General features: G+C 39.2%; 1 protein-coding gene across 1 annotated transcript in view; it reads right to left on the bottom strand.

The window, feature by feature from the left end:
• The window catches only part of LOC308340498 (peroxisomal trans-2-enoyl-CoA reductase-like), a 40,420-nt gene that overhangs the window by 16,908 nt on the left and 6,630 nt on the right, over nucleotides 1-16,882 (bottom strand). Inside the window, 3 exon segments of the mRNA XM_080799706.1 lie at nucleotides 2,699-2,809; nucleotides 3,820-3,916; nucleotides 15,426-15,507. Coding sequence (XP_080655832.1) covers nucleotides 2,699-2,809; nucleotides 3,820-3,916; nucleotides 15,426-15,507 — 290 coding nt within the window.

Genomic DNA, 16,882 nt, shown 5'->3' with positions numbered 1-16,882 from the left:
CAAAGGGAGTGTTCTGTCCAAAATAAAAATTTAATCATATCACCTCCTTGATTAAAATCTTTTAAAACCCCTCTTAGTTTTCAGAATAGAAATCCAAACATCTCGCTTAAAATGGCCCATCAAATGTCTGATTTCACAGTATCTTCCAAAAACTTAATACGCAAAACTATTTTACTTCAAGAATTCTAGAAAGTTACACCTGACACAAGAGTGCATGTCTGTGTTCAGGGATGTTCACTACAGAATTACCACAATATCAGAAACATAAATGGAATCTAAACATGCAACAGTAGAATCTAATTAAACATATCATGGTATAGCCACAGCAAGTTGCAGAAAAACACATACAGCAGAATCCCAATCTGTAAAAAGGTTGGTAACTATGGGTCTTTTGGGGTATGCCTAGTAAATTTCTGGAAAGAAAGACATCAAAATGCCAATGAAAGCTAGTTTAGAAATTAGAAAACTGTTTCTTTGAAGAGTTTAATGGTTTTGCTTTTACATTTAGCACTTCAATATTTTTTTTTTCATGGTGACTTTATATTTTAATAAACATATAATGTATTTTTATCCCCAGGGGTACAGGTCTGTGAATCATCTGGTTTACATATTTCACAGCACTCATCATAGCCCATACCCTCCCCAATGTCCATTTCCCCACCACCCTCTCCCGTCCCCCTTCCCCCCCGCAACCCTCAGTCTGTTTCTTGAGATTGAGTCTTTTATGGTTTGTCTCCCTCCCAATCCCATCTTTTCATTTTTTCTTTTCCTACCTCCCCCCAAACCCCCCCACCTTGCATCTCCACTTCCTCATATCAAAGAGATCATATGATAGTTATATTTCTCCGATTGACTTATTTCGCTAAGCATGATACCCTCTAGTTCCATCCACGTCGTCGCAAATGGCAAGATTTCATGTCTTTTGATGGCTGCATAGTATTCCATTGTGTATATATACCACATCTTCTTTATCCGTTCATCTGTTGATGGACATCTAGGCGCTTTCCACGGTTTGGCTATTGTGGACATTGCTGCTATAAACATTCGGGTGCACGTGCCCCTTCGGAGCACCACATTTGTATCTTTAGGATATATACCCAGGAGTGCAATTGCTGGGTCATAGGGTAGCTCTATTTTCAGTTTTTTGAGGAACCTCCACACTGTTTTCCAGAGTGGTTGCACCAGCTTGCATTCCCACCAACAGTGTAGGAGGGTTCCCCTCTCTCCGCATCCTCGCCAGCATCTGTCATTTCTTGACTTGTTAATTTTAGCCATTCTGACTGGTGTGAGGTGGTATCTCATTGTGGTTTTGATTTGTATTTCCCTGATGCCGAGTGATGTGGAGCATTTTTTCATGTGTCTCAATATTTTTTTTTAAAGATTTTATTTATTTATTTGACAGACTGAGATCACAAGTAGGCAGAGAGGCTAGCGGAGAGAGAGGAGGAAGCAGGCTCTCTGCGGAGCAGAGAGCCCGATGCGGGGCTCGATCCCAGGACCCTGGGATCATGACCTGAGCCGAAGGCAGAGGCTTTAACCCACTGAGCCACCCAGGCGCCCCAGCACTTCAATATATTTGGAAATTATTTTGTATGTGATATGAGATAAGAGGTCTAGTTTCTTTCTAATTAAACAGCCAATTGCCATAAGACTTATGCTAAATGGTCAATCCTTTCCTTGCAGATTTGAAATGCTACTTTTATCCTATTAAACTCCTTATATATACATGGTACTGAAAGAAGAGTACATTCTGTTCCACTAAATTTATTCTGTTCCAGTGTCAGCACCAGATATCCTAAATAAGTGTGACATTTATAATATGTTTTGATATTGGGAAGGTCAAATCCCCCCCATTATTCTTTTTCAAAACATTTTTTAGCTGCTTTTGCATTAATATTTCTCTAGACAAACTTTAGAATCAGTGTGTTTAATTCCAAAACTATATTAAATATATGCATTAGTTTAGGGAAACTTGATATTATTTATTTTTATTATTTATTATTTTTTTTATTAAACTACAGTTGACACTTGACATTACATTAGCTTCAAGCATACAACATAGTATCTCACAACTCTATGTTATGCTACGCTCAGCAGAAGTGTAGCTACCCTCTGTCATCAAACAAAGGGAACCATGATTTTAATAAAATTGATTTTCTCCATTGAGGATTATAACATGTTTCTATTTATTCTTTTTTTTGTTCTTCAGGAATAAATTTCTTATTGTTTAGAGCTAAGTTTATACCACGTAGTTCCATTTTTATTATTATTATAGCAACAATATCCTTTTTTCCATTGTATTTTAAGACTGATATTGCTGGCCTTTAAGAAAGCTACTGATTTCTACATACTGAAATCTGGTTGCCTTTCAGAAACCAAGTATGGAACTTCACCTGATTTGGCTTAGGGTCCTGTGTACCAACAAAGGCCATGTGATAAAATAACATAGCTGAAAAGTGCAATGAAATAAAACCAAGCTGTTCTTCATTCACACTGCATTCAGTTCTGGATAAAGAGAGCTGTGAGTGTGTAAGGCGCAGAGCCAGAAAGTGTAGAGGAAATGGGTTGGTGGCAATGGGACCACTCATCTCTGTCAGCCTCTATCACCTATCAGATTGTGTAAAAAGGACACCAAATGTCGCAATATTACAAAGTATAAAAGAAAGCAATTGGAATCAATGTTAGAAATGTACATTACCTCCTCAGGAACTCCAATTTGCTTAGCTGGGATTGTGTTAGAGAACCCTCCAAATAAGTTTTTTGCCAATGGATCATAGTTTTCAAAAGCAGTCGGGGAATAAATGACTCCCTATGTTTAAGAATAAAAAAAGAACAAAATGAAGTACATAAAACTAAATTTTAAAATCACAAAGACATCCAGGCAGTCATCAACCAACACCAAAAAAGTGGCTTAATAGAAAAGTCAACATTTCTAATATTAATTTTTCTCAATATCATCAAGGAAGTACAGTTAACCACGATTACAAGTGGATTCTATGAATGTTCATTTTGTGAACTCTTCTCCCTGAATAACCAGCTAGCTAAGCCCTGTATTTTTCCTGAAAAGATGTGTTCTCTAAAAACATAATTCAACGAACAGATCAGAGAGGCACTTAAGTGGGAGAAGGGGGATAGAGGAGTCTATTCTGTTTTCCACCAGGCTTCTCTGATTTGTAACAGAAGCCTGGGCTATGGTTATGTGAGACATGGAAAATACAATGGTTTCATGGGTTTTCATTATGGTAAAACCACAGATAAAATATTTGAATCCAATATAAATAAATAAAATTTCAATTGTGTGGGAATTCTTTGATTTGGCTTTTACTAGTTTTCAAGTATGTTCCCAAGACATTTTCTCTTCACTTCTAATCAATCTTTAACTTGAATTAGACCTTAGTTTTTTCTCTCTCTCCTAAAGAAGCATTAATGATACACCACGAAATAACAACGTAATCTGGCAAATATTCGTTCTCTAAAGCAGAGGTTCTCAATCTTCATTGTGCATTTGAATTTCCTAGGTGGCTTTTAAAAACACCAACACCTCGACTCCACAGTAGGGAATCAAGCTTACCTTTCAATACTTTTTAAACATTTTCTAGATAATTCAAGGATACTGTCAAGACTGAGAATCATTGGCTTCCTTTCACCTGCTTGACAGTCTAGTCGTAAATCGAAGCATAAGTCTCTCCAATTTTACCTATTTTTAAAAGCCTGTGATTCCTAGTATGCATGCATATGAACAAATACCTCCATTGACAATACAAAGTGAATCAGAAAAGCACAACTTGTCAACAGCGTTCATATGGAACGTTTACTTACAGGGGCAACACAGTTGATCCTTACTCCACTGTTAGCCCATTCCACAGCCAAGGACTTGGTGAGGTTGTAAACCCTTGCTTGAGCGGCTCCAGAATGCCTTTAAAAGACAAAGCATAACAATTCCAATCAGCTTCCACTGAATGTTTCTCTCGTTAACTCAAGTGACAGGTATGTCAGTGGCCTGTCAGATCCCCACAGATACGTTCTTGTTGAGTCTGGTTTTTGGAGTCTTCGTCTGAACAGTGGGAAAGAAGTGGGTCCTTTAACGTTAAAGCCAAAAACACAAGTATCTGATAGTTAATTGTGTGTGACCAGCCCACACAAGATCCCTCAAAACACCATGACCATAAGAGCAATATTTTGAAGATCTTTTATTATGTAGAAAAATTAACAGATTGGTTATTTTGGGGGTTATAAGTGTGGTTATCTTTTAAATTAATTTTAGATGACAAGGCATAAGAAATTCATATATGGGCTAAAAATAGTATCAATAGAATTTCTAGACACACCCAAATTTAAGTAAATTTTAATATACTTTCAGATAGAAAGTTCAAAATAGTTAGGTCTGCATTGATATGGGGTCTTATGCACAAGGTACACACACTGTGGCTTAGAATTTCTAATTATAAGGTCCTTGGCACCAAGTATGTCAGATCTGGGGGCATATCCACTTCTCACTAGAGAGGACCTACAGAGCCCAACCTCTCTGGAGAAAACCCATCTCTGTCCCAGCGTTGGCCACAGTAACCTTAGTGGGACTCCAGGCAGAAGACAACCACTTTGTCAGAATTACCCAAGCGATCCCATCACCATCAGGTATGGCCACAACTTCTGTTGCTACTGCATCCAGCAGTCCTGGGTCTATCTATAGGACATGTTCCCTTGCCCTGCCTACCGTCCCCAATGCTAAGAGCGGCCCAAAGACAACACTCAGCTGGAAGGATAATAGAAATTTCCAGGCTTCTCCACAACACCAGAAGTAAGAGGCAGGGGCAGGAATAAACATGCTTACATAGAAATGCAATCAAGCCCTGGCCCTTTTCTGTGAGGGGGACCTAGAGGTGTTTGCCCCCTTGCACTCAGTGCCCTGATCACCAGGGCCACCACATGAGGTCCTGCCTCGCATCATAGGAAAAGCCTCAGCAGTTATGTTGACCCCCTGAAGAAGAAGCAAGTGGCAGACGTTCAGAAGCTGGTGTAACCACCCAAGAGAGAAAGCCACTAGAACTGAGAGACAGAGGTGGAAAACCAGAGACAGAAGTTACTGAATTTCAGCATCTGAACCAGTTTGTTATACATGAGCAAGAGGCAGATGCAGGGCAGCAGAATATGCCACTCCAAAATAGGACAGTAGGAGCTCAGGACATGCCACCCAAAATACACAGCTTTGATATAATATTTTGAGCTGTAGGCACTTGAAAAATAGCAAATGCAGGGAGAAGCTTTCTCTGAACTCCCCTTATCTGCCTAAATGTAGACTGGGTTCCACCAAAAGGAACTCAAATACCATAAGTCCCGTCCCCAGGGGTTTCATCACCCAGGGAAGACTGCCTGTGGTCACAGTTGTATAAAGACTACAAGTTGACATCACACCCAGACACACTCTGTCACAAGCTACCATACCTCCCACCTATTTTTCCAAGGGACCCATGCATCTTTCCTGAAAATCATTTACTCTCCTCTACGAGGCTCCCATCTTTCCTCCCCTGTCTTTACTAAGACAGTGGTTCAGTCTGAGCTCTAAGCCACTCTTGGAAGCTACTCATTTCTCCCTGGGTATCTCCCACGTACACATGATGTATACATATGAAGAAAGTTGTTTTTGTCTTGTTAAGTTGTCTTTAATTGCAGGGGTCTCTACTAAGAACTCAGGAGGGTAGAGGGAAAATTCTTTTTCCTCCCCTACACGGTTTTCTCAAGCTTCGCAGATGAAGAGAAGGACACTCAGAAACTTAACGCAAACATAACAACATGTTGAGATTAAATTTTCATACTCAATGATCTACCAGAGAAGGTGACAGAAAAGAGTGTGATGTCAGAAGTGAAACTGCTGATGGATGTCAAGGGCATCTGCAACAGGGGAGCCTGAGGCCCATGCTCTCCATCCTTTCCAGTTAAGGAGAGAAGGATGCAGTCTTCCTCCATGGTATTCAGATCTCCTAAAAGTGATACAAGGACTGAAAGAAGTTACTCTGGATCCCAAAACAGCACATCCTAATCTGCTTGTCTCTGAGGATAAAAAAGAACAACAAAGACCAATAACCAGAAAAAACTTTGACAACTGTGAGGAAAAAAGCAAAGAGTTCATTCAAATCCAGAGAGACTTATAGTTTATCCAGTCCTGCGTTCTGAAAGACTTGATTCTGGTGGGCATTCCTGGGAGGTCCAGGTAGATGAGATGCCTGAATGGGCCATGGGGGTTTGTGAAGATTCCCTTTCCAGGAAGAGAAAGTGGTTCCCATTGGAATAGAACAGATACTGGACAATTCAGCTTCGGAGTGATGACTATGTCCCATTAAGTGCTGCCCTAGTCACTCTTCTTCTAAAGGAAAACCCCGGAGGGACAGACATTTATTTGAACTATGAGTTGACTGAGATTATATGTTACCGTTTCCATGACAGGTCTCACAGCTGTTCTTTCAATGACCAATTTTCTGAAGTATGAAGGCCTCGTTTCTGTATCAGATATGATTTAAACTCTCTTACAATCTGTACTGGAACAGATTGTGAGTGATAAACTGTCTTGAAGGTTGTCACAATGCCTCACTGTCTTCCTCTAATTTATAAATAGGAAGCAGAAGGATGAATGACTCTCCGTGAATATAGCACCAACCAATTTTTTCAATGCTTCTACAACTTAAACATATAATACCATACAGTATATGCTCTTTTTCATCAGGCCTCTTTCACTCAGAATAATTCTTTTGAGGGAGGAGAAAAGATGGCAGAGTAGGGGACCCTATTTCAACCGGTCCCCTGAATTGAGCTGGCTATCTACCAGATCATTCTGAACACCCAAGAAATCAGCCTCAGATGTAAGAAGATATATCTGGATCTCTACAAACAGCATATCTGCAGTGGATGGTCTCGAGGTATGAAGTGGGAAGCCGTGATTCTGCAGGCAGATATCAGAAGATAAATGGATGGGGGAGGAAACCTCCATAATCTTGTACCAGGAAGGCAAGAGCCTCCCACACTGGGGACCAGGCACAGACTCACACACTGGTAGCCACGGGGAAAGGGCTTTAGGGCAGCCTACCAGACTGAAACCTGGAGCTACGGGGTACATGTGTGAACTGGGGCGCAGCTTGTGGTTTTGGAAGCACAAAGGGGCAGAGTCCGGCCCTGGGAGCGAGGGCTGGGAGTGCTGCTGTGCAGCCTGCAATGCAGGACGCTGCAGTTTTTAGCAGCACAGACAGAAACCGAGACAGAGTGGCCTGGAGAGCTCAGTGGAGAGCAGACTGCAATCTCATTGTTCTGGGACAAAGGTTTAGATATGGTCACTTCTGTTCTGACTCTCAGAAGAGATGCGTAAAGCCACCAGAGAACCAAAGTCTCCCCCCTCCCCCAACCAGCTTTCACTGAGCCCATCTCCCTCCCCCCACAGGGGGCAGGGCAACTCTGCCCAAACAGGGTTGCCTCAGTAACAGTGTGGCAGGCCCCTCCCCCAGAAGACAGGCTGGAAGAACAAGAGGCAGAAAACCCTAAGTTCCCTATAAAGCAGGTGCATCTTGCTTGGGTTGTGGTCAATAATTTGTACTCTGTACATTCCCTCAACCACCCCTCAACAGAATGACTAAGAGAAGGAACCCCCAACAAAGGAATGAATCAGAGAATATGGCCTCTGCCACAGAACTAATAGATATGGATATAACCAAGATGTCAGAAATAGACTTCAGAGTAACAATTACAAGGCGAAATCTAGACTTGAGAAAAATATTAACAACAATATCGAATCTCTAAGGGCAAAAATGAAATTTAATCAGGCCAAACTTAAAAATGCTATGAATAAAATGCAGTCTAAACTGGATAGTCTGACTGCCAGGGTAAACGAGAAGAATGAATTAGTGAACTAGAGGATAAGATGATAGAAAAGAAGGAAACTGAGGCAGAATGGGAAAAACAACTTAAAGCCCAAGGAATCAAACTGAGAGAGATTAGTGACTCAATGAAACATTCCAATAGCAGAATTATTGGGATCCCTGAGGGGGTGGAGAGCGAGAGCGAGAGTGAGAGAGATCTAGAAGGTATATTTGAGCAAATCGCATTTGAGAACTTCCCTAATCTGGGGAAGGAAATAAGCATTCAAGTCCAAGAGGCAGAGAGGACCCAAGATCAATGAGAACAGACCAACGCCCTAGCATACAATAGTACAATTTGCAAATCCTAGATCCAAGGAAACAATCTTGAAAGTGGCAAGGGGGGAAAAGATTTCTTATGTACAGAGAGAGGAACACCAGAATAACGTCAGACCTGTCCACAGAGACCTGGCAAGCCAAAAAGGCAAGACATATTCAGGGTACTAAATGAGAATAACATGCATGCAAAGATACTTTATCCAGCAAGGCTGTCATTCAGAATGGATGGAGAGACAAAGAGCTTCCAAGAATGTCAGAAACTGAAAGAATATATGACCACAAAGCCAGCCCTATAAGAAATATTAAGGGGGGTTCTATAAAAGAAGAAAAACCCCAACAGTGATATAGAACAGGAATTTACAGAGGCAATCTAGAGAAAAAGCTTCACAGGCAACATAACAATAAAATCGTATCTTTCAATAATCACTCTTAACATGAATGGCCTGTACGTTCCCATGAAATGGCACAGGTTGCAGACTGGATAAAAAGACATGACCCATACCTATGCTGTCTACAAGAGACTCATTTTGAACCTAAAGATACATCCAGACTGAAGGTGAAAGGATAGAGAACCATTTTTCATACCAACAGACCTCAAAAGAAAACTGGGGTAGCAATTCTCCTACCAGAAAAATTAGATTTTAAGCTAAAGACTGTAGTTAGAGATACAGAGGGACACTCTATCATTCTTAAAGGGTCTGTCCAATAAGAGGATCTAACAATTGTAAATATTTATGCCCCCAACAGGGAGCAGCCACTACATAAGAGACCTCAACACTCCACTCTCGGCAACAGATCATCTAAGCAGAAAATCAACAAAGAAACAAGAGCTTTGAATGTCACACTGGACCAGATGGACCTCATAGATATACTACAGGACACTTCACCTTAAAATATCAGAATACTTATTCCTCTCAAACACACATGGAACTTCCTCCAGAATAAACCACATACTGGGACACAAATCAGGTATCAACCAATACCAAAGATTGAGATTATTCCCTGCATTTTCTCAGACCATAATGCTTTGAAACTGGAACTCAATCATAAGAAAAAGTTTGGAAGAAATTTAAACACTTGGAAGCTAAAGATCATCCTGCTTAAGAATGTTTAGATCAACCAGGAAATCAAAGAAGAATATAAACAATTCGTGGAAACCAATGAGAATGAAAACACATTGGTACAAAACCTATGGGATACCGCAAAGGTGATCCTAAGGGGGGGGATACATAGCCATCCAAGCCTCACTCAAAAAAATAGAAAAGTCCCATATACACAAATTAACTTTACACCTTAAGGAACTGGAAAAAGAACAACAAATAAAGTCTAAGCCATGCACGAGAAGAGAAATAATTAAGATTAGAGCAAACATCAATGAATTAGAAACCAGAAACAGAGTAGAGCAGATCAACGAACCTAGAAGCTGGTTCCTTGAAAGAATTAATAAGACTGATAAACCACTGGCCAGACTTATCCAAAAGAAAAGAGAAAGGACCCAAATTAATAAAACCATGACTGAAAGGAGAGAGATCACAACTAACACCAAGGAAACAGAAACAATTATTAGAAATTATTATCAATGACTATACGCCAATAAATTAAGGAACCTGGAAGAAATGGATGTCTTCCTGGAAACCTATAAACTACCAAGACTATAATAGGGAGAAACTGACAACCTGAATAGACCCAATAACCAGTAATGATATTGAAGCAGTGATCAAAAACCTCCTAAAAAACAAGAGTCCAGGGCCTGATGGAGTCCCTGGAGGATTCTACCAAACATTCAAAGAAGAAATAATACCTATTCTCCTGAAGCTCTTTCAAAAAATACAAACAGAAGGAAAACTTCCAGACTCATTCTGTCAGGCCAGCATTACCTTGATCCCCAAACCAGGCAAAGACCCTATTAAAAGGAGAATTACAGAACAATATTCCTGATGAATATAGATGCCAAAATTCTCAATAAGATCCTACCCATTAGGATCCAACAGTACATTTAAAGGATTATCCATCATACCAGGTGGGATTTATTCCTGGGATGCAAGGTGGTTCAATGTTCGCAAATCAGTGTGATAGAACACATTAATAAGAGAAGAGATAAGAACCATATAGTCCTCTCAATTGATGTAGAAAAAGTATTTGACAAAATACAGCATCCTTTCCTGAGTAAGACTCTTCAGAGTGTAGAGACAGAAGATTCCTCAATTTCATAAAAACCATCTATGAAAAGCCCACAGCGAAAATCATTCTTTTTTTTTTTTTTTAAAGATCTTATTTATTTATTTGACAGACAGAGATCACAAGTAGGCAGAGAGGCAGGCAGAGAGAGAGGAGAAAGCAGGCTCTCCACGGAGCAGAGAGCCCGATGCGGGGCTCGATCCCAGGACTCTGGGATCATGACGTGAGCTGAAGGCAGAGGCTTTAACCCACTGAGCCACCCAGGCGCCCCCGAAAATCATTCTTGATGGAGAAAAGCTGAGAGCCTTCTCCTTAAGATCAGGAACGTGGCGAGGATGCCCACTCTCGCCACTGTTGTTAAACATAGTACCAGAAGTCCTAGCAACAGCAATTAGAGGGTGCCTGGGTGGCTCAGTGGGTTAAAGCCTTTGCTTTCAGCTCAGGTCATGATCCCAGGGTCCTGGGATCGAGTCCCACATCAGGCTCTCTGCTCAGCAGCGAGCCTGCTTCCCTTCCTCTCTCTCTGCCTGCCTCTCTGCCTACCTGTGATCTCTGTCTGTCAAATTAAATCAAATCTTTAAAAAAAAAAACCCAGCACTTAGAAAACAAAAGAAATGAAAGGTATTCAAATCGACAAAGAAGAAATCAAATTCCCTCTCTTTGCAGATGACATGATACTTTATGTGGAAAACCCAAAGACTCCACTCCCAAATTACTAGAACTCATACAGCAATTCAGTAATGTGGCAGAATACAAAATCAATGCACAGAAATCTGTTGCATTTCTACACACCAACAATGAGACAGAAGAAAGAGAATTAGGGGATTGATTCCATTTACAATAAATAGCACCAAAAACCATAAGATAACCTTGGAATAAACCTAACCAAAGAGGTGAAGTATCTGTACTCGAGGAACTACGGAACACTCATGAAAGGAATTGAAGACACAAAAAGATGGAAAAACATTCCATACTCATGGACCGGAAGAATAAACATTGTTAAAATGTCTATGCTGCCCAGAGCAATCTATACTTTCAACGCCATCTTGGTCAAAACACCCATGACATTTTTCCAAGTCCTGGAACAAACAATCCTAAAATTTGTATGGAACCAGAAAAGACCCTGAACCACCAAGGAAATGTTGAAAAAGAAAAAAAAAATGCTGGGGCATCATGTTGCCTGATTTCAAGCTATATTACAAAGCTGTGATCACCCAGACAGCATGGTATGGACACAAAAACAGACACATAGATCAATGGAACAGAACAGAGAGCCCAGATATGGACCCGCAACTCTATGGTCAAATAATCTTCAATAAAGAAGGAGAAAATATCCAACGGAAAAAAGACAGTCTCCTCAATAAATGGTGCTGAGAAAATTGGACAGCTATATACAAAAGAATGAAACTTGACCATTCTCTTACAGCATACACAAAGATAAACTCTATATGGGTGAAAGACCTCAATGTAAGGCAGAAATCTATCAAAATCCTAGAGAAGAACATAAGCAGTAACCTCTTCGACCTCAGCCACAGCTACTTCTTTCAAGACCGGTCTCCAAAAGCAAGAGAAACAAAAGCAAAAATGAACTTTTGGGACTTCATCAAGATCAAAAGTTTCTGCACAGCAAAGGAGACAGTCAACAAAACAAAGAGGCAACCCACGGAATGGGAGAAGATATTCAGATAACACTACAGATAAAGGGCTGGTATCCAAGATCTATAAAGAACTTCTCAAACTCAACACCCAAAAAAACAAATAATCAAGTAAAAAAATGGGCAGAAGACATGAGCAGACACTTCTCCAAAGACAAATGAATGGCTAGCAGACACATGAAAAAAATGCTCAACATCATTAGCCATCAGGGAAATTCAAATCAAAACCACATTGAAATATACCTTATACCAGTCAGAATGGCAAAAATTGACACGGCAAGAAATAAAAAATGTTGGAGAGGTTTTGGAGAAAGGGAATGCAAGTTGGTGCAGCCACTTTGGAAAACAGTGTGGAGGTTCCTCAAAAAGTTAAAAACAGAGGCATCCTATGACCCAGCAATTGCCCTACTGGGTATTTATCCCCAAAGATATAGATGTAGTGAAAAGAAGGGCCACATGACCCCAATGTTCACAGAAGCAATGGTCACAATACCCAAACTGTAGAAGGAACCAAGATGACCTTCAACAGACGAATGGATAAAGAAGATTATTTATACATAAATACAATGGAATATTACTCAGCCATCAGAAAAGATGAATACCCACCATTTGCATTGACATGGATGGAACTGGAGGAGATTATGCTAAGTAAAATAAGTCAAACAGAGGAAGACAATTACCATATGGTTTCACTTATTTGTGGAACATAAGGAATAGCATGGACGATATCAGGAGAAGGAAGGAAAAAAATGAAAGGGGGATTATCCAGAGGGGTAGGCAAACCATGAGAGACTATGGACTCCAGGGAACAAACTGAGGGTTTTAGAGGGGAGGGGAGCAGGGGGATGGGTTAACCTAGTGATGGGCATTAAGGAGGGCACATACTACAATGAGCACTGGGTGTTATACAAAAACAGTAAATGTTCTATGAAAACATGGAACACTATATCAAAAACTAATGATGTACTGTATGGTGATTAAGACAACATAACTTTTAAAAAAGGAATAATTATTTTGAGATTTATCCACGTTGTTGCATGAGTTAATAGTTCATTACCTCTTATTTCCAACTAGTAGTCTGTTATACAGATATACCACAGTGTGTTTAGTCATTCACCCACTGATGGGCATTTGAGTTACAAACTATCCATGGGAGACATGAGTTGCTTTTTTGACCTAGCTTTTGCCCTCATAATTATTTATTAATTAAAATTAAGGTGTGCCTGGGTGGCTCAGTGGGTTAAAGCCTCTGCCTTTGGCTCTGGTCATGCATGGTCTCAGGGTCCTGGGATCGAGCCCCACATCAGGCTCTCTGCTCAACGGGGAGCCTGCTTCCTCCTCTCTCTGCCTGCCTCTCTGACTACTTGTAATCTCTATCAAATAAATAAATAAAATTTTAAAAAATTAAAAAAATTAAAAAATAAAATTAAAAAAAAGCTCAGCAGCTCAGACTAAACTCCTCTGCAAAGATGTAACAGAAAATAGACTAGCCTTAGACAGTATTAAGAAAATGTGCCAAGACAGCAATATGACTCAAACATATACACAAGATATCCAGATAGCCTTTTTTTTTTTTTTTAAGATTTTATTTATTTATTTGACAGACAGAGGTAATAAATAGGCAGAAAGGCAGGCGGGTTGGGGGGGAAGCAGGCTCCCAGCTGAGCAGAAAGCCCGACATGGGGCTTGATCCCAGGACCCTGAGATCATGACCCAAGCCGAAGGCAGAGGCTTAACCCCCTGCGCCACCCAGGCACCCCATCAGATAGCCTTTCAACAACTCAAAAGATGCTCCACAGAGAATACCATTTCTTGACCATGAGAGCTGTCCAGAAGCTAACAACACACATTTTGGGTCAGGCTCTGGGGAACATGTACTCTCATACTTTGTTGGCTTGAAATACCTGAAAGTATGCATTTACTCTTCACCTTCACCCAGCAATCCAACTTCTAAGATGTACCCTGAAGGTACAACTCCACAAACATGAAACAAGTATGTACAGTGTTATTCGCTGCAGAATTATTTGTAATGCAAAATGTAGAAACAATACAAATTTCTACTAAGTTTGAGATAGTACGTGCATTTGAATAAAGGAATTTGAAAAGAAATCTGTAAGTCCCTAATAGTGGTCTACCAAAAAATTTAATAATAATAATAATAAAAAATGCAGAGAGAAAGAAGGAATGGCTGTTGAAGAAAAGTCATTTTACAGAAGAATATCAGCTAATAAATACAGAAGCAATTATGAAATCAGAAAAATCAACATCTTCCGAATCCTAATGTAATGTAAGTGATTCAGGTAAGAATCAACAACGGTTACAAAAGTCACAAAGGCAAACAGGATATTCATGCAGTGCCAAAATATCACCCTGCACATTATAGATTACATATTACTAATAAAGGAAGTCAGGTCACTGTCTTACTTGGTTAACAGGCTATCTCTGGAATGAGAAGGTACAGAGCACTCAAAATTGTACCTTATGCAGTTTTATACATATGTAAAAACTAGCATGCTTTGTTTTTATAACACTAGGATAGGTCTATTTCATAAAAAGAAATATTCTATGTTGGAAAATCTTTAAAAATTTTTAATTAAAAAAAGGGAAGGAATCAGAACTTATAAACGATACCAAAGAAATCAAAATGAAATAGATACAAAAGAAATACAAAATGAATTTTTTGTAAACCAGATTTTTTGACTACTAAACGTGTGGTTTTCAAGTAACTTCCTGGCACACTGTTTTTCTCTTTGTTCTATGTGGATGCCCTTTTAGATTATTGAGACTCTACTGAGCCAGGAGGCTAAGTTAGTTCACCGATTGACCTTTTTTTTTTTTTTTTAATCTATTTCCAACATAAAAATTTACCAAAATCAGAGTAAGAGTCAAACATGTCAAACTCCATTATGGAATAACAATTTAGCAGTTCTGTCTAAAATTGAAGATACATATTTACAGTATTCAAATCTAAATTAATCTAAATTTGTTACATTTCCACATGTTAACAAAAAAGAAAATCTCTTCAGACATTGATGACCAGTGTAGTGACATCTGGATTAGGGTTACTGGATAAAATAGAGGACATCCAGTTAAATCTGAATTTCAGATAAACAACAAAATATTTTAGCATAAATATGCCCCATGCAATATTTGGGATAGACATAATATAAAATTTAATGGGGCCTTCTGTTTCTATTTTCTTGGTAAATCTGGCAAGTCTAATATGCGTAGGAATGTTTTGCAAGTACATTTTTGAAGTCCAAATAAAGGGCAATGTTAAGTATTGAGACTGAAACTCATTGCACGATTCAGGATTGTGACTTAAGAAATTTTCTCCACCCCACTCCCCCCATTCAGAGGACAAAACCCAAAGACATAGGAAAAAAAAATGTATATATATATTAAGTATGCTTACACAAATCCTGGAAATCCGTTTCTAGTAAGGGCAATAATATTGACAATAGATCCTCCATGCTCTTTCATCCAGGAGTTGTAAACTGCAGGAAACAGCCAATGACAATCATATGAAATAGCGTCCTGACTTCTCTTCTCACTCACTGTCCCACCATCTTGCTTGCTATTTAAAAATTTTTAATTTCAGGGTACCTGGGTGGTTCAGTGGGTTAAGCCTCTTCCTTTGGCTCAGCCCTGCATCAGGCTCTCTGCTCAGCAGGGAACTTACTACCCCCTCTCTCTCTGCCTGACTCTCTGCCCACTTGTGATCTCTTTCCCTGCCAAATAAATAAATAAAATCTCAAATTTTTTTTTAATTTACAATTCCTTTTTTTTAAAAAGCCTGACTGAATGTAATTTATACATCATGAAACTCATCCACTTTATGTGTACAATTTAATGATTTTTAATAAATATATAGTCATGCAACCAGTATCACAATCCAGTTTTAGAACATTCCATCACCCCCCAAAACATTGCTTTGTGCCCATCTGCAGCCCAAGCCATCCCCACGCAAACCCTCAACTACTTTCCATTTATATAAATTTGTCTTCTCTGGACATTTCACATAAATGAAATCACACCGTATGTGGTCTTTTGTGTCTGGCTTCTTTTACTTAGAATAGTATCTGTAAGGTTCATCCACAGGGTAACGTGTATCAATAGTTAATTTTTATTGCCGAATAGTATTCCAGTCAATAGGCCATATTTCACTTGTCTATTCACCAGAGGATGAACATTTGAATTGTTTCCACTGGTGGGTGATGAAGAATACAAACTGTTGGGTGGACGTGTGTTTTTATTTCTCTTGGGTAGATGCTTAGGAATGGAACTGCTGGGTCATATGGTAACTGTATGTTTAACTTTTTAAGTAACTGCCAAACTATTTTCCGGTGTCTCCACTATTTCACATTTCCACCAGATATGCATGAGGGTTCCAGTTTCTCCGTGCTATTATTGCCCAATTTTTTTTTATTATACCATTTTAGTGGGTATGAAGTGATATTTCATTGAGGTTTTGATCTGATGTCCCGAATGACTAATGGTGCTGACAATCTTCTGATGTACTTATTAGCCATTCATTTATTTTCTTTGGTAAAATATCTATTCAAATATTTTGCTCATTTTTTAATTGGTTTGTTTTCTTAATACTGAATTATAAGAGCTCTTTTTATGTTCTGGATACAAGTCCTTTATCAGAGATGTGATTTTCCTCAGTCTGGCTTATCTTTTCATTTTCTTAATGTTGTCTTTTGAAGTGCCAACATATTTAAGTTTGATTAAGTCAAGTTTACCAATTTTTTTACTTTATACATGGTATTCTAGATGGTGTATCTCAGGACTCTGCCTAAGTCAAGGTCATAAAGATTCTGTCCTTTATTTGTTTCCAAAAGTTACACAATTTTACTATTTGCATTT

The sequence above is a fragment of the Martes martes genome (assembly GCF_963455335.1).
Source record: "Martes martes genome assembly, chromosome: 3".
In the NCBI taxonomy this organism is placed as follows: Eukaryota; Metazoa; Chordata; class Mammalia; order Carnivora; family Mustelidae; genus Martes; species Martes martes.
The sequence above is the reverse complement of the archived record's forward strand: the minus strand, read 5'-3'. Positions and strand labels throughout refer to the sequence as shown.